Below are 27,125 nucleotides of genomic sequence, written 5' to 3'. Positions count from 1 at the left end.
GGTTTGGAAATGAATACAATTATATTCAACTCCGTATACGATGATAACATAAATGTCTGATGATTGCTTTTATGTTCAAGAGTAAATAGCAATAACATTCAGCTCCGGAAGATGCTAAAATAAATAACGCATGTTTGTTGTGACGTTCGGAAATGATTAACCAAAATAACTCCGTATATACGATGATAAAATAAATGTCTGATATTCGGTTTTACGTTCGAAATATAATAATAACAATCAGCTCCCTTCGACGTTCGGAAATGAATGATAATAATATTCAACTCCGTACGATGTTTAAATAAATGTCGGATGCTTGCTTATAATTTATATTGCTATGTACTTTCGCAAATAAATAGCAATAACATTCGGCTCTGGAAGATGCCAAAGTGATTAATGTCACATGATTGCTTTTACGTTTGGAAGTGAATATCAGTTACATTCTGCTCCGTACTATGCTAAAATAAATGTCGGATATTTGCTACATGTGTATTACATTTCGAAATGAATAGTAACATTCGGCTGCGTTTGATGGTAAAAAACAAAACAAAAACAAAACAAAACAAAACACACACACACACAAAAAAAAACAACTGTCTGATGTCTGCCTTGACGTTCAAAATTCGGCCCCGTACGATATATTGTCAGTGATGACTCATTTCACTTTCGCAAGTGGACAGCAGTGACATTCGGCTCCGTACGATGATAAAATAGATGTCGGATGTTTGCTTTTATATTTGGAAATGACTAACTGTTAAATTCTGCTCCGTATACGACAGAGCTGCCAACCTTTGGAAGCACAAATTAGTACTCAGCAGCTCCAAAATTCGTATTTTCCACCAGAATTCGTATTTTTTCAATCTCCCTCTTTTTGCTATGAGGCCTACAGGCTTTAAACATAACGTTATGACACATGCCGAAGCATCCAGCTGGTCACCAGCACGATAAAGATTCTGAACTACGCAATGTTCAGCGTTGATTGGTTGCTTTCTCGCAATGTGTACAAGTGCAAGTTTGTACCTCCAAAAACTTTCTGGGCTGATTATGGAAGCTTCCACTTTCTAGCAGGGGACGGGGAATGCTTGATCTTCTCAAGAGAGCTTCTGTGTGAGCGGATGCAAAACTCTGTTCTGTGTTTCCAATTATGTACTATCAAAACATAATCATGCGTTGTTTTCAGGCTTTTTTCATTTTATTGGATTTTAAACATCAGTATTTTTCGAAGTATTCCAATTCCTTTTCCCCTGACTGGAATCGGAAAGTCTGCTATAACGATGATCGCAAAATGCCGCGCTGTGTGTGGAAGCGCCGATGTGGTGCAAACACGTGGCTTCATTTTCAAGTTTAAATGAATGCGCCATGTGCTCCTGCCTATAAGAGGTTACTGCAAGTTCGATGGATCGAATGCGCCATAGCTGAGCTGAGCTGAATGGCTTGTTTACGGTAAACATGCAGTTTACGTTCGATATGAAGAAATCATTACGTCTTTCACGAGGGAAAAACACATAAAGCAAACACATAAAACAAACAAATAAAACAAACAAACAAAATACACCCACGAACGAATGTTGATAGTCAAAACTTTGAAAAGTAATATAAAGCAGTTTTGATGCGCGTGAACTGAAATTAATTGTCATTACACGTTGTATTTTGCTGTCTAACCAGGTGATGACTGCATCTCATTGGACCTACTCGTAGTGAATTTGTCTGGGCATACGAGACCTTTCATGTATTTCTGTGATTGCATTTTTAATTGACTGAATAATCAATCCTTTTTTTATTGTTCAGGGAACATTAGATATTCGATCAAGTACACTATAATCGACTGTTCGATGTTCCCTACTATGCGCCAAAAGAAAGGCTATAGACATAGAATCATGATATCTTTGGAATTATTCCTTTAATTCAACTAATGAGCTGGTTCTTCGATCGATATTTCCAGGATATTTACACGCTGTTTATTCCAATGCGCGCATTCTTTCGTCTGGCACGCACCTGGGTGTGGCACCTGCTTTTGTGGAAATTTCCACAAGGGAGAGGGGTGGGGTGTCAAGTTTCTTCGAGCCGAAGAGACTGCATACACAATCTCTTCGCTTTTATTTGTTGTCATTCGTGTTTTCGCCTTATTCTTTGCTGATATTCAACATTTAGATTTAACTTTACGAAAGTTGCTATAGCACATGGTTCGTTTTGTTGTGAGGTGTACGTAATTTCTTTTTTTTAAATCATTCTTGAGAGGGGAAAGAAGAGTAAGGGGGGAAAGAAGACTAGAGGGAAAGGGAAAAAACGTCACGTACGCTAAGCATTCACAGGAAGCCGTCTTTTTACACCAGTCACCAGCATAGTTATCATCACTATCAGACATCACTCAAGATCAGTTTAGCCTTTTCCTATATATGATCAACATTAAGAAACACGTATAATCCCTCGAGATAAATACCTAAGAAACTCAATAACAAATACAAGGTATCAACACCTCCCAACAACACAAACATTTAGAAAACAACAAATAGCACATCGAAGCGGCTGGGATCAAACTCCGTCGCTTCGATTGCAGCGAAGCGGAGAAATCGCCGTTACGAAAATAACAGTGCCAGACACTAAGAGAATTACGTTTAAATACTTCAAAGTATAAAGGGAACGGATAAAGTGATATAAAATGGAAGAAATCGTACTAAACGAGGTGTGAGAAACGACGGAAATAAAACGAAGTTTAGTAGTAAGCTTAGGCCCTAGCAAAAGTTTTGCGGCACCGAAAGCTACGCGAAAATAAACACACGAAACTCGGTATTGCGACGAGATCCTATGGGATCAAGTCAATAAACGATAAAAAACAAAGGAAATTGATTCATTTTGACCGGAAAATAGTTAGTTATAAGTATTCTGTTATATGAGATCTCCTTTAATAGGCCTAGAAATAATCGAGTTTCCACGATACTCGGGAAAGAAAGTTCGAACGCTTTTCACCTGCACATATACTGCAGAGGGCAGTGCACATCAGTCATCAATACACGAACAGAAACTCACCTCTACAACTTCCTTGCAGAAAATGATGCAATAGCGTTATAAAAAAACACACAACACTCTAAAAATCATTTCGTACTTGGGAGGAAAGGGACAAGAGGATGAAAAGAAGAGAAAAAGAAGCAGACATTGCACAACGGGACGCTTTCACCCCACCTCATACGGTACTGTAGTGGCAGCTGGCTACAGTGTGTAGACACTCCCCAGCCGGCCGACCACACATGGGGATACCACGGCGATCCATGTAAACATCCAGGGTCCGTAGGCGACAGGGATTTACGCGCGCGAAGTTCTGTTCGGTGTACACAGTACGCAAGCAGCGATATGCGTGTGCGCACATTTTTCTATTCAGCGCTTTCCACATACGGTGCGTACGCGTTGCATCGATATCCCAGCTGAATACAGATAACATGGCACATGCGACGTGCGTTTGCTATATTTTTACCCATTATTTTTCCCCACTGTGAATTCGTACTTTCTAAGGACGTTTTCATATTGTCGTATTCCCTTCGATTTTTCGTATACGAATTTTTCGGAACGGTTGGCAGCTCTGGTACAATGCTAACATAAATAACAGATTATTGCTTTCACATTTGAAAATGTTTAATGGTATAAATAGGCTCAGTATGATGCTTAAATAAATAGAGGATGTTTGCTTCACATTCGGAAATCAATAAGGGTAACATTCAGCTCCATAAGATGCTAAAATGAATGTCGGTTGTTTGCTTTTATACAGTGTATTTGAAAATAATTAACGGTAATATTCGGCTCCGTGAGGTTCTAACATACTATAGTGAATGTTGGATGATTGCTTTTACAATCAGAAATGAATAGCGGTAACTTTCGGCTCTTTACAATGCTAAAACAAACAATCTGGAAATGCTCCCACTTTCTCATCCCAAAAGTAAGTTATGACCACCTAATAGGCATCAACTTTTATAATTATCTATAAGCCTATTTGCTAAATCTTAGAATTCAGAATAATGGTGATAAGATGATCTACTTTTGTATTCATTTATTTTAGACATGGGTACCTGTCACGTCAGTAATGCTTAATAATTGTTTTTAGTAGGACCGATTTAGTTTTTCCTATGTTTTTCTTGATTTTTTTGGCCACCAAAAAAAAAAAAATAGAAATCAATGATTTTGGTGGTCAAAAAATAAAAATTAGTTTGGAGCCCTGCGATATCATTGGGCTCAAAGATCTTTCCCATGATACGCTAATATTTATATCATCAACCTGTCGACGTCATCCGACAATTCATGATTCAAACCTTTTTTTTCATCGTCCGCTATTCCTCATTTTTATCAATACACGGACAAATTACTATTTCATCTTGCTGACATTATACTCCTTTCAAGAACTTCATAAGCAAGCAAACATTGTAAACATTAGCAAGTGAGAACATGCATCTATCGCCGTCATACATAGAATATAAGAATACATCGAACACTTACAGATCAAAAGATAAAAAAGTGGCGATATTGCATGTTATAATAGAGACGAGATTAATTATGAAAATTGAAATGATGTTACAAGATTGCAATATATAGGACCCCTATAATAGAGAATCAACGATTAACATTGAAAAAAATCAAGTTTCTATATATGCATAATACTGTATAAACATAATGATTATACCGTGTGTGTGTGTATGATATAACTATGTGCCAACTTCTAAACTGGTAAACTGGAAATATATTGCTCGGGTGATTGACGCACTCACTTATGAGTGATTGACGCGTCCTCCCTACTTAGCGAGATCGTTGAAGCTCACCGACAATGAAACAATATTCTTCATGTTTGTATATAAAGGTAACTGCTTCCCGCCCAAGCCAACTTTGAACACAGACAGGGTATTCTTTCTCATTCTAGAGTAATGAAGGAGCGCACTTTCGGCTGTGATCTAAGTCCCTATTATCATCATGAGTTCATGTCGCCGTTTAGTGATCTAAACTTCAGCTTTGCTGAACTGTTCAATGTCTTGAGCAGGAAGCGAAAACAATGGCTGGACTGAGGAACCTTCGTTTTTAAAAGGGGGAAATAGAAACAAAAAACAACAATGAAACCGAACAAGCCGGCCGAGCATTGTTTAGGTTAACCAGGCGTGGTGATAATCGCGCCCATTGATCGCTCTGTCCAGCTGGCTTAACCCTATTCTAACTGGGAGGAGTTTTTACTGGGGGTGACCCCCCCCCCCCCCTTCAGATCTCGGCCACCGATCGCGCGATCGCTGCGAAATTTTTCCTGAAGATAGAGCTGGATGTCAACTACAAGATTAGATGGTCATACAATAGAAAAATATTGCCTTTCTATTTTTAATAAATTAATCATGCAAAGTTGTGCATGAAATCATATTTTCACCTATAACTCCATAAAAAAGACTGAAGTATTGCTAAATTTTTGTGTCAAAATTCCTCAAGACATAATTATGAATCAATTTTCATTTAAAAATAAAGCACAGTCAAAATCAATTTCTTTTGTTTTTTATTGTTTTGTTAATTTCTTATGTATTTTATTGTTTTTTCGACCTTTTGTTTTGTGTTGTTTTTCAAAATTTGTTGCAGGCACTTTTTCAGGCTTATCTACACTAGAATTGATTAATTTCAATGGTTCAAAGATGAAATACTCTAATTTATATCAATTTAACCAAAAAACACAATTTGCATTCAATTTGCACACGATATCATGAATTTGAGCTGTTTTCCGGTTGACATGCATTTGCATAACATTACGTTACTTCAGAACGGTGTACTCGGACGTCGCAAATTTAGTCTCAAAATATGCGGAAGACTTCAATGAAAAAAGTTGTGAAACGACGCGGCAAAATCTTTGCGCGTTGCAGAATCGTGGCGCGAAACGTGTGGGGGGGGGTCAATTTGACCCCCCCCCCCAGTTAGAATAGGGTTAAGAGTATGCATATTGACCAAAAATAGTCAGAGAGATGCTAATTTACTCTTACATGCTATCGCTACTATTTAAGTTGAAAACTGGAACTTTCTGAAAGGTTAAAGATGATCGTAAAATCAGTTCTGGCTACAGGATTTTATAATAATTATAATAGCATACAACATGTACCAAGTTTTCATCGTTTACCTGTCTAGAAAAGGCGGGAATACACCCTTTCGCAATTACCCGTACTTCATATAACACATCAAGTTTCATCTTCCCACTGACCAAGTCCAAGTTCATTAAAAAAGAACAGATCCTTTTTTTTTTTTAGGGTTCTTCAATTTTAAAGAAAGTATAGCTTATAGAAATCAAATAACATAAAATGAAGCATAATACATCGCCGTGTGACTGATTGTGAGATCTTGCTTTAGATATTGAGCATGATCATCTGCATTTATTCATTTCTTAAACTTTGCCTCATCGTTTTATTTATTTTTTTTATTAACAGTTGATCGTAATCTTTACAAATTGTAAAGCAGTCTGCTATAATACAGTAATAGTGTTACATTCGTCACTTGAAATTGGTCGGGTGACGCTCACAAAAATGTTTGAAAATCGCGCGATTATGTGGCATTTTGTTCGTTAGTTGGCGTCTTATCACTCCAAAGCAGTTCAGCTTAACTGTTGGCTTATAGAAGTGATCATCAATCGGTAAGGATTAGTCAGATGAATTCATGAATTCACTTTATGCATCACGGCTAATCGAACTATTCAACATCGTTGAAGTAACCATACCTTTTTATTTTCATAGTTCAAACTATTTCTTAACAATTATATGCAAAACGAAAGTACTCTACACGTTTTTCAAAATGCTCAGATGTAATGAGTCAATTCCACAAAGATTGCATTACGGCAACCTTTACTGACCTAAACAAGTTTTCTATAGAGCTATCAGTTCTGTTATAATGGCATTCTGATAACTTCGACTGCGTTTTGAATTCGTACCGAGCACAGCATTCAAAACAACGGGTTCCTCAGGTCCTCTTTAGGTACTGGTATACTTGCTAAAATCATTCTCTTTAGCTTCCATTGACAACAACATAGGAGGAGAATGGAAGCGATCAACTTTCTCGGTAAATGAGGCTTTTCGTATATAGCACACATTGCGTGCCTCTTTCTTTTTTTTTTTTCTGTTTCTGTTGTTTCAAACTACACCGCAGCCGACACACACACAAACACACCAAAGTTTACATTCAGGCAACCGTATTTTGGTATTGGTTAGAATCGAATTATATCTGTCTTGTGATTGGCTAATTATCTGTAGCAAAAACAAAACAAAACAAAACAAAACAAAAACAAAAACAAACACAAAAATGCTGAAAACTGCTTAACGAATATCGGTGGCGTGCCAAAGGAGTAAAATGGAGTCTATACTCTAAAGGGGCCTGAGCTGCTTTTGATTCCAGCAGAATCTTCGTCAGAGGCAAAATGATAATCGGGCAGGGAAAGCAATCACATTATTAAGAAGTTCACACAACACGAACAGTCAGGGACGCGGAACAAAGAAAACAAAAGGAGAGGGTGGGATGTCATGGGCAAGGAGGCCAACAGGTGAAGGGAGGGGGATTAAAACAGGAGGGTGGATAGACAAAAGGCATAGGAGGGTCAGTGATAATCCTGAGTGCCATGGGGGCATCCATTTAAGAGTGAATTTTCTCACACACTAAAGCTGTCGCCATGTATGTGTGTGCGATGAAGCGTTAACGCCGTCGCTAAGCAGGACTGTTGCATCATATTATGGGGGGGGGGGGGAACGGGTTGTGAGCTTGAACATAACCTGAACTTTGAGGGCGATTTTCTTTTTTTTTTTCTTTTATGACTTCTAGGGATGCGGAAAGGGGTTGTTTTATATATTATTGTAAAGATAAAACTATAAAATGTATGTAGAATTCAAGTATTTATATATACATGTGTAGACATGCCTAAAATTTCGTTTACTGCGACATACGCATTTCGACCGAGCGCATCACGACCTGTATGGACTACGCACATGTATTCTTTTATCTTGCGCTCTACTTTTGTGGGAATTTCTTCAAGCATAGGTGTCAGGTTTTCCTACGTTACGTCTGCGGTCATTAATTCCACATTTGTTAGTTTGTCTGCTTTCTTATTCTGCGTTTTCTGCATTTTACTTGAACTTAAAGGAGGTCTAGACATTTCGTTTGCTAAATGCACGCGAGTCACGTTGCATTGTATGATGTATTTTGTTTCGTTGACCATTCATGAGAAGCGTTTCTTTGAGCAAACTCTCTTTTCACACCAAAATCACTTATAGAAGGTAGTCATCCACATTGGTTATCAAAATAATAATTCCGTCATTTTCCTTTCGTTCAGAAACAGGAATCAGAATTCTCAACACGTCATCCACATTGGTTATCAAAACAATAATTCCGTCATTTTCCTTTCGTTCAGAAACAAAAATCAGTTATTCTCAACACGTTATTACAAAAATTACATCTCACAGCGATAATAGGGCCTACTAGAACCAACTCATCGCCGCAAAATGACACGTTACGGTTACGAGGACATACACAATGCTTGAACAAATTACTTTGCTTCAAAATGTAGAAACAGATGAAGTGACATAACAAGAGAAAGGGCGCACCGAAAGAGGTACACTGTATCAAGATCAACTAAGATAAACTCTAACAAAAAAAGAAGAAGAAGAAGGAAACTATTTCCCCCCCCCCACACACACACACACGCACACACATACACACGAACGAGTAGATACACAAAGGTCTGTTTACCTTTGGGAGCAGTGATTTAAAAGATGTTTTAGATATCACATGTGATGCATAATAGGTCCGTTGTGCAAAGCATCCTACATAATTTTTTGTAATAAAGCCTAGAATATAAGGAGATATCAGTATTTCTCTTATAGATTGTAAAGAACCTTCGGAATTAGGACCTTTGTTTCATTTTCGGATTAACGAACATTCGGCATAACGAACCTTATTTCATTTTTTGATAAATGAACCTTTGGAATAACAAGTTACAAACCTCATATTTTCGGATTAACGAACCTTCGGAATAGCGAACTGTAACCGTACACATTGTGTACTGTATTTTCGATCATACTTATTCATTTTTTTTTTCCAGCGGTTGTTTCTATCCCTATAACTCACATTTCAGAACTATGGGGGTTTTGTTTCATGTACGTGGTGAATTAATACGCCTTTAATGCAAGAGCAAAAACGTGGGAAAGTTTGAATGCTTTTCACGTGCACATCGTCACATAAAGAGAATCAGGTGCTGACGGACCATAGAAGTGTCTCAAAATCAATACTGCCATGCAGCTTGCACCAAAATCACAAGAAATACTACATGAAGATTCTGATAGGTTATATCCCGTAACAGGGGCGGATCCAGGAATTCCGTAAAGTGGGGGCGCGTTTACAAAATTAAAGGGGGCGCACGCACCCCTCCCCCATTTTTTTTTTTTTTTTTTTTTACATTTCTTTTGTTTCAACAAAAAAAAAAGGGGGGGCGGGCGCCGGTTGCGGTCCTCCCTGGATCCGCCCCTGCGTAACCAAGTAAGTTTGAGGGAGAAAAGTTTGAGCCAAAAACACAGCGTTGACAAGTACTACCACAAATTGCATTTTAAATACTTACGTATGGTATATAGTACACAGTACGAGATAGTATACAGCACGAGATCTCTAGTTTGATTTTCATTTCGCTTCGAATAGTAGACGAGCAGTGACAATCCGTCAAAGTGCAAACTACAGCTAGGGCCTAGCGGCACAGTTTACAGGTCTACCTTCTGTTCACTGCATGGTACACATAAACAAGAACAAAAGCGTTTTCTTCTTTTGCATGTTAGCATGGGGACGATAGTGAATTAAGTTCACCAAGATTCAATGTTTGTAAACAAGAAAGCAGCGCGGAGCAAAGACCTCAGATCGTTGTATAGCACACGTGCATCTATTGTGGTAGCATTTTAATCAACGCACTAACACCATCTGAACATACTCAACGATCATGCCACACAATCACTGTGAAGGGGAAATGTTCAGCAACAACAAGAGCACGAGTATGTAGCCTACCATACTGTACGCGCATTCCTTGAGTGCCAAAATATAGTTTAAGCTAGAAACACACGCAATAAAGAAACATCGCAAGTTCATGAACTGAGGGCCGTGGGAACAGCAACGAGACCTTTTTTTTTTTTTGTCTTATATCTTGACAAGATAAAGACGGTGTGATTTCGGGTGCTGTTCGTTATTCCGAAGGTTCGTTTATCCGAAACACACAAATTCCCTAAACCATAGAGGTTCGTTAATCCGAAAACGAAAAAAAGGTTCGTTGATTCGAACATTTGTGGCGTTATTCCGAAGGTTCGTTAATCCAAAAATGACATAGGGTTCGTCATTCCGAAGGTTCGTTAATCCGAAAATGAAATAGGGTTCGTTATCTGGAAGGTTCGTTGATCCGAAATGATATAGGATCCGAAATGATATAGGGTCCGTAACGAACCTTCGAAGTAAGTCGAGCTTTGTTTCATTTTCGGATTAACGAACCTTCGGAATAACGAACCTTATTTCATTTTCGGATTAACAAACCTTCGGACTAAAGAACCTTACTAACGAACCTTCGGAATAACGAGCTGTAACCGTGATTTCATATCCGATTTGTTTAATTGGACCTTTTATAAGCTATGATTGTATCGAATCATTGAGAGCAATGAAATTTAACGGCCTTCTGTCCGCCGTATCAAAAGTGTGATGATAAAGGGGATGTGCGCATTGCCATTCGAAATACATGTAACTACATGTAACTCTACATTTAAGAAATTAGTCTGATTATTATAGCAACTGATTTGGGGATTGATAGTCACTACTGACAGTTTTTATTCTCATAAACGGCACCTGTCAATCTCACAGGCGTCAAGTCAAAGCAATCACACGTCATGAATTGACCATAACGTAAAAACGACAGAACTCTACACACAAGAGTTCTGTGATAAAAACGGTTAACAGCTCGTTATTCCGAAGGTTCGTTATTCCGAAGGCTCTTTATTCCTAAGATTCGTTATTCCGAAGGTTCATTGTTCCGAATTTCATTTTCGGATCAAGCGATCTTCGGAATAACGAACCTTCGGAATAACGCCACAAATTTTCGGATTAACGAACCCCTTTTCATTTTCGGATTAACGAACCTCTATAAGGTATAGGGAATTTGCGTGTTTCGGATTAACGACCCTTCGGAACAACGAACCTTCGGAATAGCGAACCTTCGGAATATTAAACGAACAGCACCCGATAAGAACACGCTGGGCACACAAGATGAGTATGTTTGAACCACATGGCGCACTCACTGCTGGCAGGGCAAGCACGTGCTTTGCTCATCGAACTGATCGTTTTTATAGCGATCATAATATCGCTGCACAGCAGAGATTCGTATTCCAATGCACAGTAGGCCTACTCGCTCTCTTAAAAAGAAATAATAATAAAAAAAAAATGAAAACATTCACACTTGAAGGGGTGGATACATTTAAAACGGAGTCAGTTTAGAGTGAAATTGGAGTGAATTTTGAGTGAAAATGTTCATTTTTCACTCGGAGTGACCTCCGGGATCACTCGAAGATTTTGGAGTGCTCTTGATGTAGCGCGATTCCGCTGCTTAAATGCATTCAATTTTGCTCATAATCATTAATTTCATCCTTCTTTTTTTTTTTCTTGGAAAGCAAGCACTCCTTCAAAAAAGGGAAAACCCCGATTGGACAAATTGCGACGTAAACATGCATTGATATAGTTATGTGATACGTATAAACAATAATCATGAAAGGAGAGAAGGGTACCTACAGTACATGTATCCAAGATAAACATTATGCATGCACGTGTAGTACCACTTCTCGGGGACTCGAGTAAATTTAAACGCAGCTTTGTTGATTACATAATGCCACTCTGGTGGTTTCGCCATACCCTTCTCTCTCTCCTATGTTTTCTTTGTTTTCTCCCTCTCTTTGTCTTTTTCTTTTTTCCCTACAAATCGTGTACTTTAAGAATAGACAGACGGTGTTAAACTTCAACTCAAGTGGCTTCTTAAGATCCGCGCCTCTTTCATCCATCTTAGGGACCGTGACACTATTGTGAATGACACAATTAAAAGCATCACACAAGGACTTTCACGCCTCGTTAGACCTCTAAGACTCAGATCTTTTTCTTTTTGTGTGTGTGTGTGTGTGGACGTGGACGCCATTGGGAAATATCAAGCTCGAGACAATAAGTGGCCACTTACAATATAATGACCGACCGATGTTGAAGGTAGATTAAATCAGTAACTAAGTCAGATATTGGGGAACCAGTAAATAAATAGGCAGCGATCGACACTTCGACGGTTTGCCAATCTAATGCGCAGCGATCGACGTCGAAAGTGTCGATCAAATACGTTATTTACGGTCGACGTCGAAGGTTGATAAAATCAGTAAGCAGCGATCGATGTCGAAGGTTGATAATCGGATGGGTGCTGTTCGTAATATTCCGAAGGTTCGTAATTCCGAAGGGTCGTTAAATTCGAAACACACAAATTCCCTAAACCTACAGGTTCGTTAATTCGAACGTTTGTGGCGTTATTCCGAAGGTTCGTTATTCCTAAGATTCATGAATCCGAAAATGAAATTAACGGAACAATATACCTTCTGAATAACGAATCTTCGGACTAGAGAGCCTTCGGAATAACGAACATCGGAATAATAGCTACCGATGTGTAAGGTTGATAAAATTATTAAATAGCGACCAATGTCCAAAGTTGATTAGGTCATACCGTCCGACGTCAGTGATCGAGAAAACTATAAAGTAGCGGCTGATGTCGAAGGTTGATAAAATGAGGACAATTAAATCAAATAGGTATAGCGTCCATAATGTCGAGATCAAAAAAAATTGAGCAGCAACGAAGTGTCGAAGGTTTATGCAATCAACTTGGTATCGCACGACGTCGAATGTTAAGCAAAATTATCTGATTTTATCCGATTGTTTTAGCATTGTAAAGAGGCTAAAGTTACCGTTATTCATTTCTGATCGTAAAAGCAATCATCCAACATTTACTAGTATTTTGACACCTTACGGAGCCGAATGTTACCGTTAATCATTTTCAACTGTTAAAGCAAACAACCGACATTCATTTTAGCATCTTACGGAGCTGAATGTTATCCTTTTTCATTTCCAAACGTGAAAGCAAACATCCGCTATTTATTTTAGCATCTAACTGAGCCGATTGATACCGTTAATCATTTCCAAATGTAAAAGCAACAATCTGTTATTTATTTTAGCATCGTTCGGAGCAGAACATTACCGTTATTCATTTCCAAATTTAAAAGCAAACATCCGACAATCATTTTAGCATCGTACGGAGCCGAATGTTACTGTTTTTCATTTTGAACGTCAAGGCAGACATCAGACATTTACTTTACCATCAAACGCAGCTGAATGTTACTGTTCTTCATTTTGAAATGTAATAGCAAATATCCGACATTTATTTCATTATATGGAGCAGACTGTTACTGCTATTCACTTCCAAACGTAAAAAGCAATCATCTGCCATTTTTGGGGCATCTTTCGGAGCCAAATGTTATTGCTATTTACTTTCGAAAGTAAAAGCAAACACCCGACATCTGTTTAATCATCATACGGAGTTGAATATTAGTGTTATTAATTTCCGAACATCAAAGGGATCATTCGACATTTATTTTAGCATCTTCCGGAGCTGAATGTTATTGTTATTTACTTTTGAACGTAAAAGCAAACATCCGGCATTTATTTTTATCATCGTACAGAGTTGAATATTATTGTTATTCATTTCCGAACGTCAAAGCAAAGATCCGACATTTATTTTAGCATCTTCCGGAGATGAATGTTATTGCTATTTACTTCCGAAAGTAAAAGCAAACATCCGACATTGATTTAATCATCGTACGGAGTATTATTGTTATTCATTTCCAAACGTCAAAGGGATCATTCGACATTTACTTTAGCATATTCGGGAGCTGAATGTTACGGTTATTATTTTACTTTCGAACGTAAAAGCAAACATCCGGCAAATTACTGATACTTTTCAAATGATTTTCGCGGATCGATTTCAGCTAATTTCCTTCATGTAGCCGATGGTTGACGGGAGAGTTTGATTTTCATATCATTAATTCCGCGCTGGAGCGCTCGGGCAAATGCGGGTGTTTAGACGAGCGTGAAAGTGCGGGCGACTTCCCTCGTCTGTACGCGTCCAAACGCCCGCGTATAACCTAGTACGCCCGGACGAAAGGGCTTCCCGCATTTGCCCTAGGGGTTTGCGTGACGTTTCCCGCGGTCGGCACTGTAGTTCTCAATTACACATTGATAGAGTCCTTGTAATAAAGAGGAAATATAATCAGAATCTGTAGTAAGGCAAAACTAATAGAAAGTCAAAGGTGATAAAAGCAGTGCACTCAAGATCAGACAAGTAGATCTATGGAAGCCTGAAAACAAAGTTAGGAATGGATTAAAAACCGCTCTCACAGCACCTCAATATTTGAGTGTGTGTTTGGTTGAGGCTGTCACCGCAACATACAGGGTCTAGTCTGCTTTGCTATACACGAGGAATTTACATTCAAACATAGCAAATTTACATGACAGGATTATGAAGGTGTCATACAAATACGTCTGCTACAGTTTGAGTACATAGCACCAGTGACAAGACTGAAAGGAAAGCTGACGAACCTTTGTACTGGTCTTTCCCAGAGCGGAATGGTACTGTACGATGCAAAGCACACCCATGGATGAGATTTATTTTTGGGTAGAGAAGAGAATGGCAGTTAGGGTGGTTAGATAACATGTACCAAGAACAATGATGACTGACACCACAGAGAAAGTTGGAATCTTTTTGGGACTAACACTGCAAGGCATACTTCACACAAAACATAAAAAAAAAAACACACACACAAAAACTGTGCACAGGGTTCATCATCCAAAGCAACAGAGAGACGAGAGAGAGAGGAGAGAGACGAGTGAGAGAGAGAGAGAGTGCACAAACTATCTCCACATGACGTTTGTCACTAAAATGTATTTTCCCAAATATAATCAAGTGTAACATAAAAAGATGCAGCAATTTCTACACAGATTTCAAGTTGACTTATAAAATAGCGTGATGGTTGAAACCTTGCTTGTCTGAATCAATCACAAGTGGCTGGAAAGGAAGCACAAAATAATTATATAGAATATATATCTAAATGTGGGTACTGATCCCTGTGATCAATATGCAGACATGAATACATAATGGCCAACCCACCACCAAGACAACAATGACAAACAAAGCGATACAAGATGGCTGCCAAGATATGGAAATATACATGTATTTAGAGGGAGGCTTTTCAGACACTCTGGATTATGTAATGCTACAGCCTGTTGAGACACACAAGCCATTTGAACAAATAAAATACAATAAAGATGTTTCTTTGAAGGGAAAACTGTACTTGCTATGAAGTCTGTGAAATCCTCAGTTAATTCTCAATATACCAAACACCTGTTGCTATGAAAATGTCCAAAAAGGGAATACCAAATGCTGTGAAATATGAAGTACATGTATAATGAATGGAGTAAATGGAGAACCCTCTATATGGTGTCACTGCAAGGAGTAACATGGGGTCATAATCAGATCATTTACTCTTCCAAAATACAAAGAAAATATTTGTTGTTAATCATTCCCTAGTTTACGGTGTATAAATTACAATCTCTGACCAATATCTACGCTACAATGGCTGACAAAAGAGTTGCACTTCATTGAGAACATGAACACAAACATACACATCTCCACATCATATAGTAACAGAGAACAGCACCAAGAAAAAAGGGGGGGGGGGGGGAGAAAAAAGGGGGAGGAGGAAGATAAGAACAAATACAGCTGTACAAACTGCACAATAGTCATATTGACCCTCTTCCCCCAAGGCAATTAACATGTATCCCATGGAAGCTTATATTTATTACATTGGACAGGTACAAAAAAAGGCAATTTCATATGTTTGATCAACAAGTAAATTCATGCAGAAAGTCTCATAACAATCATCCAGTCAGTAAGAAATTCATAAACTGTTGTTGATGTTTCTTTGCACAAAGCTTTGCATCTTGTAATCTTTCACTATTTTGCTGAAATGTACATGTATATTTATAGAATATCAGCTATTGTAGCTCAGCAGTGGTTTGATTTTGTCTGTTGTTTAATTATTCCATGTTAATCTGATTATTTGCCATGCAATTCTCATCACACTCTGTGCACTGAACTGTATAGCATTAAATTTTACAGTCTTGTCAGCATTTTAAGATATATCAGTAGCTTCAACATGCAAGACATACCAAACATACACAATAATCATACTGTATACCACATTCAAACATGTTTCAGACACAAATACAGTTTCTACCATTTTTTTTTTTTTTTTCAAAGACAGATGCATACTAGGAAGAAATTGAATATCAAGATTTCATGAGAAATAGAAACTGTAAAAAGGGCAATTCTATTAACTGAGAAACTGTGTGGAAGGTTCTGTAATGGAAGTTACTTAATTCCATGTGTGCCTTTAATCTTCAGGACAGTAACTTTCATCTCTGTTCATTGACATGCAATTCTGCTTTCCGAATTCCAACTTAAAATCATCATAACAAAACAACTTTTTTCTACACCCCCTAAAAAAAATGGCAGGTGTAACAATTGTTTCTCTTTCTATCAAGATGTGACTGGACTACTGTATATGGAAAACTGTGGGGGCTTTCATAAATTTTACAAAAGGCAGAAGAGTGTTGATATGCATGCAAATGTATGGTTAGAGGTGTTACATTTTGAAAACATATTGTGCACCAGCTGTACATGCTTAAGAGATAATACAGATGGCAACCTGTGCGTGGTGACGTGTGGAAAATGGGATTTATTTGTCCAACTGTCTGAATTATCCGAGACAAGAACGACATGCTTTGTATAGTAGGCTTGACTGGTGCACACTGAAAGTTATATGCATTTTCACTAAACTATGTGACTGTAACATTGTATGATAAGTAAAACAAACTTTGGCAGGAAATAATGACTACTGTGTATTGTGTATGCATGAAAGGAACTTATTGGTATTAACTCCTGGAGATATGACATAATTGATATCCCGGGGTACCAAATAAAAATCAGCCATTTTGTTGATTTTTTTTTTTTTAAAAGGTTGTAACCTGGGTGCCAAAAAGAGGAAATTATTTTGGTGCTGGAGCTAGTGCGCGCTAGCCACTGCACTGCACTGCACTGAAGCACACGCTAGTGATACCACAAGCGTGCCATGCATGCATAGTATAACATGCAGTGGCATGGGAATGACTATGTACACGTACACACAGTGCATGCATTTTTCTCTGGCTGTCCTCGAGTGGACGTGAGGTGGCGCTACACAACGCGGTAACCCGGGGTACTACGGTACCTCGGGGTAACGCGTGATGCATCATATGATGTTATATTACCAAGAGTATAACTATACATGTACATCATACTACTTACTGACACCATCATGGTAGTGACTACTACTACTGCTATAATCCCCCCTCCCCCACCCCCCATTATCAACATCCTAATATTTTTCAAATACAGTCAAAATCTACTTTTGTTTTGGTCAAAGTACATTGAGGTTGTTGTTCAGCACAACTATCAAAAAAACAATTTTTAGTCAAAATACGTATATTCAAGCTGTGGTTTTGATATGAAATTATTTGACAATGTAGATTTTACATGCCATTGACAGGTGACAGTATGTTGCCATGAGTTTGAATTTAATCATTTTTTAACTCCACTATACCATACTGTGATACTAAATCAACAATTGTTTGTATGTCCTCATGTCATGACATGTGAAATTAAAAAGAAAATACGATTTAGTTTTCCACAAACATGACTGATGTAATACAGAAATGCCACATGTAACTAATTCTGTACAGTTAATGTGAGTGAGAATTATTAATATTCGAAGTGTCAATGACAACTTTTGTAATTCAGTTTAGAAAAGTATTCAATTACACAAGTTTACAGGGTTTCACAGGATAAACAACAACACACAACATATAAAACAAAGACATGGATATATCTTAGGTAAACAGAAAGAGGCATGGGACATATATAAAAGAAAAAAAAAATATATTGACAGGTCTTCAGCTCTTTCTTGCTAGATAAGGCTGAAGACTGATAGCCTACCATATTTCCTGAAGTTGCCTCCATATGCTGAAACAATGCAAAGGATAGCAAGAAGGGGTATACAGTCTTTAGCGGGCATAATACAAAACATGAAGCATCTAAACGATGAAAGCATTGTAAATCCTGGACTAGAAGCCTAGAAGTGCATGGGTTAGGGAAAGACACAGTCATGGAGACTAACCCACATGTTTCCTAATGGAAACCCAACAAAAACAATAACAATGCAAACTGAGTGTAGTACATTTAGTAAAGATGTTACATGTAGTTGTCAAGGACATGGTTACAGTGAGAAGTAGGTGTACAAACGTAGTCTAGAATATCTGCTACATCTCGACAATTTACAACATAGATGGCTGCCTTTGGTAGGTTGAAATAGAATTTGAATTTCACTCAAGAATACTCACATTCAAGAATTTTGAAATATTTCACAAGATACATGTACATAGTAAATGTTCTCACTGACAAAACATCCTTTAACTCTTCTCTACTTAAGTACACTGTAATTAAAACTACAATGTACAAAATTGCCACGTTTTTTTGAATTGTTATACACACACTGTCACTAACTCACACTTCTTCCAAACATTCTCATTAAAACTCATGCTTCTTTCAATGTTGGGTATTATCATAACAATTGCCAGTAGAATTTTCATAAGTATAATTTCATCTTCTTTTAAATATCATTTGATACCTAAAACAGTACTAAAAATTTGTAATTAGCATCACAGCCCAATGTCTGTTTGAAGATGTGGAATTCATGATACATATACATGTAGATTTCTATTATGTATCACAGTCACTTACAGTATACATCTATGGGAGAATGCGAGATAATTTTGAAGTAAAAAGATGAGGAGGAAATTGTCAAATAAGTTCTCAGACATGATCTGCATGAAGGGATATTATTTACAGAAGAAATGCACGGATGCAAAGAAAAACTTCTATTATTGCACTGTACTGTCTCAAATGTCATGAAGTTAAAGAGACACAATGCCAATCAGCAATTTTGATAGCAGGAAAATCATAGATTTGTGAAAGGTTTACTGTTATTTGTCTAACAAACAGAGATAACAGCTGAGCTTCAGATACAAAATATTAGGCATTATTATTTAGCTGGAAAATAGCTCAAAAAGTTTGGACTTTGCTATTCAATATTTAGCTGGTAGGTTGCTGCTATAATACTAGGGCATTTTTCACATGTCATGCAAGGAGACCTAGTAGCATGCAAGAGGTTTGGACATGCTGAGCATTACATTTCTACAAAAATTTATTTTAGAAACTTTCCTCTCTACTACAGAATTTGTACTATTCTCTCAATTTGATGTGTTCATATGAAAACGTTCTGTTGCACTATCAAATGCAAATTACCCTTCTATCTTACAGGAGAAAAAAAAATTGTATCACCAATTCTTGTCAACATAATATTCTGTCAAATGCCCATTGTGCAGGAATTATGATTTTTTTTTTCAAATATCTAGACATCATCATATTTCCCCTTATATCTTTGATCACACACAGCTGCTTCTTTGAGGTATGGTTGCCAATTTATGGAACAGGAAAAAAAACAATCCAAATTTTCAACTATTCATTACAAAACCTAAGCGTAAAGAAGTAATGAATAATACACTATCAGCTGATCGCTCCTATTAAGTCTTTAAACATCTCTCAATTTTGACATTTGAGAGTTCAGCAAACTTCAAATTTCAACTTCAGACACAATCTGTATGTTCATTTACAAACTATTAATAATGAGAAAATTTAACTTACCACAGAATTTCATCAAAAAAAGAGACACAAATGCACTCACATATCAGACACATACACACAACTTGCACAAACAAAATATAGAACACATAAAGATTCCTTTAAATTGTACAAATCAAGGAGTACAATGACAGAATGGTGCTGCATTGCCACTGATTGCACACTAACACTTTTACTTTTATAAAGAAAAAGAGAAAGCCAGTAAGTCACAGAGTAATAGTGGTGTAAAGGAAACCAAAACACTCTTGCATCAATCACAGAGTGTGAAGATACTTGCAACACTTGTCTACTCCAGCAACACTTGCTAAATGTTTCTACTGTCCTTATGTCAATGGGAATCTATTCTCAGATAACTATTTGAAGAAGATTAATAAACTATAACCTAGATATTCCAATCATAGCTTGAGTATAACCAAAGATTGTATCATCAAATCAAATCAAGAAATGCAATTAGATGAGACAAGTAAACTTGATGGCTATTATGAATATAAACACAACCTGCTGTGAGTAAAGGCTAGAAAGTTCAAACACTAACACTCCTAGATGCATCCTGGTTCCCTATTCAGGAATAATTTTGGCAGCAATGTGTACCTCACTGATTCTCAATGAGGGAAAATTTGACAAACACGGCTTGTATTGCAGATTTTGGATGTGGGTTTTGGAGCAATAATTACTTCACACTAGACACACACTCCCATAGCATTAAATGATAAATGAGGTTGCAAAGGATTTGGCATGAATGGAAGACTACTTGAACATAGTGCAAGGCAAGGAAGGGCAAAGTGATAAAGCAAGTAATGAAGGCACAAAAATACAACAATCAAGTCAATGCAGAACAAACATTTGGATCACTTCAAAACATGATCATTTACACACCCCTACAATTTTAGACTGATATAAAAAGTGTTAGTGCCTAGAAATCCTTTAATGATTTGTGATCAGATGGGACAGAACTTTGCGGTTAGTGCAATGCAAGAAGGAAAAAAAAACAAACAAAAAAACAAAACCACTCTTCATTCTACATTGTAAAGTCTAAAATAGTTTGTCTGATGACTGGGTCTTGTTACCTTTGACAGGTTTCTGATTGGAACGGGGCTTGCCTCCCACTGCGTGAGATGGACAAATGGAATGACGTAAGAAAACAGAGGAATGGAAGAAATCAACAAAAGAAATAAAATAAACATAAACATGCAAGAGGAATGAAATAAAATTATAATGACACTTTAATAACAATATGTGGCAACATACATGTATAAAATGGCAATTGTATGCACATTTCTGTAGGTGTGAAACTGGATTATATGATAAATGGTCATTGCATGAATGAAGAAAGCCCAAGTGCAAGATTTTTTTTTCTTACATGATGTAAGCATGTGTTTTCTTGATCATTCATTTTCATCATGTGCTGTGTTTTCCCTTTATCTACATATATGGTATGTCATGTCCATCCACGATTGTCACTAATGCCTCTCATGCATGAACATAGAAGAACAGAATCCATGTACCCACATAATCAATGTCATTCCTTGAAAGAAATTTTCATAGAACATGTCATTAATATTTTAGCATAAGTTGTGTTTTGGTAGTATTTGATATGTACATGTACAATGTGTTCATGCTTCACTTAGAAGAAAGTGTTTGTGAGTAAAATAGTGTCATGTTTGCATTTACTCTGAAGTATTTGAATAATTTATCCATTCAAAAGCAAATGACAGGAAACAAAAAATATGATTCACCTGGAAATGGAAACATAACATATGCTGACAGAAAATGAGGGAGGTCAGACAAATAAAATACAACAAAACATTTCTTGCCCATATACACTGTACATTACGCTGGGGGAAAACAAACCATAAATTGTTTCAATAACCATACAGCCTCCTTTCTTTCCCTCTCCTTTGTCTTTCACTTGGCTAGAGCTGAACACACATTTCTGATCATTCATGTATCCATCTATCCATCTATCAGTTTGTATGATATCATGAGTATTGCTGAAAACAAACCATAAGAATCTGGAAAGAAACAGCCACAAGAATAAGCAGTCTTGAAATAAAACCTTAATTAAAGCCAGTGACAAGCAGGTAATGTGGTCTTAATACCTCGGTGCAAATGACAACCTGATAGCGTACCAATGCAGCATAATAATATAACACAGAGCTAAAGTTAGCACATATACTGATGACAGAAGGAAGCGAATTTGGGAAAGAAAATCAATGATGCCCACTGTATGATGTACAGGTTGAAAGGGAGTACAACATATTGACTTGACAATGTATGAAATTTGATAAATATTCAGCATTGCGATTTCCTTGGACCTAAGTCAACCCAATTCTATTTTGGGTGATACAAAAAATATGTGGCTGAGTGAGAGATGAAGACTACTCAAACCAGAAATCTATGTGACTGTCATCAGGAAAATAATACAGCAGCTGTGGAAATAGTGAGAATTTCCATGCTCCAAACACGTTCATTGGACCAATGCTGTCATAATGACAGTAACAGAATTTTAAAGGAAAAAGTGAGAACTTCAAGACTAATTTCCACAAGCTAATCAGTTCTGCTTAAAACTCTAAAACCTGATTTGAAATGGATTGAAATGAAAAGAAAATATCTTCAGTGTAGCCTTGCAGTGATATGTTTTGTATGAAGCCAACTCATTCATTCTTATGGCAGTTTTCACATATCGCCAGAGGGAATTGCAAACATTTTGGCTATAATTCAGGCAGCTTCTGGTAACCTTAGTAGAATTATCAAATTACAGCTTTCTTGATTATCACCTTACAGAAAAGGCAACTGCATGTGATTCTGCATGGGTGAAATTTATGATATTTTTATATTTCATGATTCAATAAAAGTCTTAAGATAGTACAACAGGGACCTGGAACTGTTTGCTGGGTATGATGGCTTTGTGGCTTGGAGAAGAGATGAAGAACATGGGATAACAAAGAAAAAGAAAAAAGAAGCAGTATGAAGCTGAAGGACAGGAAACATTGAACACAGTGACAGGATATGCTAGCAGGACATTAGAAAGACAGGTGACAGTACATACCACTCTGTACCGCTGAGGCAGCGACTGTTGATTGGTTAGATTGGAGATGGACAGATTGGAGATGGTTGTTATCAGATGAAAGAGTTACATCCATGGAGGGATAGTGAAAGAATTAGACCAAGGATAGAGCACAACAACCACAGAATAATAATGTGCAAAATTTAAAAGACACAAAAGATTTATGTGAGAGTATATCTATTGTAAGAAATTTGTACTGCTCTCAGTACATATCATCATGCAAAGAATGAATCAACACTCATATTTCAACATTTATGTCCATCCATTTGAGTAAATCATTTGTTGCAAATCAAAGCTAACAGTAATTCATATCTATACTATATTTCATAATACCAAGGATTCTTGCACATTTTAATCTTTAAAGGACAAGTCCACCTTCATAGACATGTGGATTGAGTGAAGGCAACAATATTAGTAGAACACATCAGTGAAAGTTTGGGGAAAATTAGACCGTCCGTTCAAAAGTTATGAACTTTTTAATTATCTGCGCAGTCACTGCTGGATGAGAAGACTACCACAGTGTATGTCACATGCGTACAACGATATGAGGAAAATAAAAAGAGAATTTCACAAAACTTTACTTTTTGAATAAAGTGCACATTTCTTCAACTAGTTACTGACGTATGTTAAGGGTAATATTATTTCCCTTGCCTTCTGAAAGAGAGAAGTTGAGTGTTCTTTTGTTATGCGAGAAAAGTAAAAATATGTTGAATTTTCTTTAATCTTAACCATAGTAGTCTTCTCATCCAGCCTTTAGTAAGCAGAAACTTTAGAAATTCATAACTTTTGAACGGATTGTCTGATTTTCCTCAAACTCTCACTGATGTGTTCTACTAACATTGCTGCATTCACTCAAACCACATGTCTATGAAGGTGAACTTGTCCTTATAAGAATATTAGAAATATTCAATGCATGAAAACATGAAGAGGTAAGTCATAGCACACTGCTTTTTTGTTTCGGTAAATGCTTTGAAATTACTATAAATTTCAAAATGCTGACCAAGCATGCATTTTGGCAAAGGTATCTTCATATCAAAAGAATATGTTCAGACTAGAGAAATGGCCTTATCTACGGATATATGTGACTTAGTAACATCTGCTGCATTAAATATCCACATTACAAGTGCTGTTTGTATATTTATGGAGTTCGCTTTGAGGAACACTGGAATCATGATAGAATGAATTTTGTCAATCATTGAGTGGCTGAATATCTTTTCAGTAGATATTGATGTTCACTTTTTTAATGCCTGACATCAATAGATATGAATCACAATGCTGGTAAACATGACCACTTTAGTGTCATAAGTTCGTATGGGTCATTCTTTTTGTTGTTTTTTTTGTTTTGGTTTACACAATTAATGAGATAGACACTCAACAGAACGAAAGCATTTTACATTTATTCTATATTTGGAAGAAAGAGTATCTACACAGACACATACATACACACACATACAAGTACATGTAAAAATAGAAATATTTATAGGTATGAAGGAGTGGTTAGTAACTTGCGTTGAATTCGCATACACTTGCAAATGTAACAAACGTTCAACATTTACCGTGAACAGCAAGTAATGCCGTTCACTAATGACAAACTGCAAGCCTTAGCGTGTCTCTAGAACAAGTGTATCAATTTACAATGAAGACAAACTACATGAGCCCTGAACTTATTGTATTTCCTTGCTCATGACTTAAGGATTTGACAATAGAGTTTGGAGAATCCAGCAGCTCTCTCCCAGTTTTACTCTTCACATACCTGAAATTTGTCACCAGAGATACCATAAGAAAGGAATGTTACTTCAGTAAATCTCCTTGATTGTTATTCATCAGCATGACATATAATGTTGATATATTTCAGACATAACCACCCTACTGCAGGCTAATAAAAATCATTATGATAACCTGAGAGGTGCATGCAGCATAAAACCATTTAGTAACAAATGAATACAGATTTCACACTTGAGGGGGGAAAAAAAGCCGGTTGTAAACTTTGTTTGAATTTCTGCCGGTTGTAAACTTTGTTTGAATTTCTGGGAAAGTATAAGTTCAAAAAGATGAAAGTTACTCCAATGAAATCTATCATGCAAATAGTGTCCAGTTAACAAAAGCTTAGTATGGTTTAAAAAGAAAAAAAAAAAAATGATACATCTGACACAATAAGAAAGGAAATTGCAAACATTGAGGGTGCAGGGAAATGATGGACGAACTCACCTTTGAACTGTTTTGCCTGCTGTCCTCTCTTGGTGAGAGGCAAGTTGAGTGCAATGTAGTGTTCATGGCTACACACCACTCTCAAGAGCTCAAACTTCATCTCAAACAGTGGCTGGTGAGAGAGAGGAAACCACAGCAATGCTCACAAACTATTTTCACTTAAACCTACTGTCATTTGGTCAACTTCAGTAAATTTCTGGCAACTCTGAAAAAAGTCCCTATGATTTATATTGTGAACAAATAAGTTTTCACCATCTTCATGACAATGGTGTCCATCAATCTCTACACAAGTCTGCCATTAGAAAAAGAGCTGAGAGAGAATAAGTATTCCATCAAATTTAGTACAGCAGTCACCCAACCTCTTATACAGCAAAGTCCTGTTTAGATACATACACTGTACAAATATCTCTAAAAGCTCAATATCACACTGTTATACATTATGAAATAGAGAAGGCAAGGACCCACTATTCTCTGCAAAGTTAATCAAGGAGACTGCTAAAGACACAGAATGGGATCATTGTATGGATTTAACAGTCATGAAGTCTGACAATGATGAAAGAAAACATCAGTTCATCGGTCTGTTAGAGTCAACAACCTCTCACCTTGGGGTCCTCTGGGTCAAAGGACTGTAAGTAGTTGTTGAGCAGTCTGAAGACAAAGCCCCTGTCCATGTATGTGAAGCAGTTCTGTCAATATAACCAATCAGAAGAGATAGTATGGATAATGTGATACTATGCTTCAGGCATTGGATGACATATTTATTGTGCTATTAAAGGAAACCTCCAGATGATTTTCATATGACCTACCAAAACAACAACAACAACAACAGCAGCAGCAGCAGCAGCAGCAGCAGCAGCAACAACAACAACAACAACAACAACAAGGCACAAAAAAAGGACCAAAGAAAGAACAATGAAATAAGTATGGATGACTTTTGACCAGGTCACACTGGAAACAGAGAGATAATGTCAGGCGATGGCCAAAAAGTCTTCAAATTTTGTAAGCCAGATCATCTGAGAAAAAAAAAAAAAAAAGGTTAAAGGTCATAGTTCACCTTGATGAAGAAGGCCAGGTGATAGTTGGCATCTTTGGCTTCCTGAAGGTGTTCTTTGTGTTTCTGTCTGATATGAGGCATCAAGACCTGTGGGCAAACACAGCAAATCAGGTTAATACATTACATTCTCAACTTCAGCTCCCATAATCAATCTCTTATCTAAACTTGGTAATGTTGAATATCAAACCAGGATTGCATCAAGGTCCCGAAGGACTAGAAAACACAAAAACTGGCAAGCACTGGTTATCAAGTACTGGCTGTAACCATCTTTTCCTTAAAGTAAGGCTTCTTACGGGTGAAAAAAAAGACCACAACAACAAAAAACTATTTACATTGCTGCTGTATTGACTTGGCAGGCTGGTTTACACAGAATACACCTGCCACACAGAAAGTAAACTACAGAATTGAACATTTGATCTATGGCAACTTTTGAATGAACACACATGAATATCCAGCATGTAAGAAATTTGATTTATGCAAAGATATACCTTGCACAGCTAAAGTTTAACCACTGAGGTTTTAACATTTACATTTTTAGTCAATTCATAGAATGAATGCATTAAATAAAGATGGCGGCTTGCACTTCTAGACACAGGAAGAATGCATGTTTGTTGCCTTGGTGATCATACCTGGACAAGATTTCTAATGCCGGTCTCAAAGTTGGTAGAGAAGCGTTGATGGCGTGGTGCCTGGAGCTTGTTCTGGCGGATAAGGTGCTGTGCCATGCTCTTGATGAGGATGGAGAAGAAGAACCACAGATGCTGCAAAGCAAACAAACAGAAAAAAAAAAATTATAATCCTATGTCTTCAGCTCTCCACAATATCAACTACAGTGTAATCACCAGACTGAGATTTAGTATATACATAGTAAA

At 37.1% G+C, this 27,125-nt stretch overlaps 1 protein-coding gene across 1 annotated transcript in view; it reads right to left on the bottom strand.

Annotated features, from left to right (window-relative positions):
- Positions 1 to 27,125, bottom strand: part of LOC140244723 (dedicator of cytokinesis protein 9-like) — a 205,058-nt gene that overhangs the window by 58,118 nt on the left and 119,815 nt on the right. Inside the window, exons 23-30 of the mRNA XM_072324337.1 lie at positions 26,883 to 27,014; positions 26,254 to 26,340; positions 25,802 to 25,885; positions 25,200 to 25,311; positions 22,974 to 22,997; positions 20,992 to 21,030; positions 18,161 to 18,187; positions 14,668 to 14,700 (exon numbers count right to left, since the gene is read on the bottom strand). Of these exons, the coding sequence (XP_072180438.1) occupies positions 14,668 to 14,700; positions 18,161 to 18,187; positions 20,992 to 21,030; positions 22,974 to 22,997; positions 25,200 to 25,311; positions 25,802 to 25,885; positions 26,254 to 26,340; positions 26,883 to 27,014 (538 nt within the window). The remainder of the gene's footprint in view (positions 1 to 14,667; positions 14,701 to 18,160; positions 18,188 to 20,991; positions 21,031 to 22,973; positions 22,998 to 25,199; positions 25,312 to 25,801; positions 25,886 to 26,253; positions 26,341 to 26,882; positions 27,015 to 27,125) is intronic.

This window comes from Diadema setosum, chromosome 21 (assembly GCF_964275005.1).
Source record: "Diadema setosum chromosome 21, eeDiaSeto1, whole genome shotgun sequence".
Classification (NCBI taxonomy): domain Eukaryota; kingdom Metazoa; phylum Echinodermata; class Echinoidea; order Diadematoida; family Diadematidae; genus Diadema; species Diadema setosum.
This window is presented reverse-complemented; position numbering and strand designations above follow the sequence as displayed.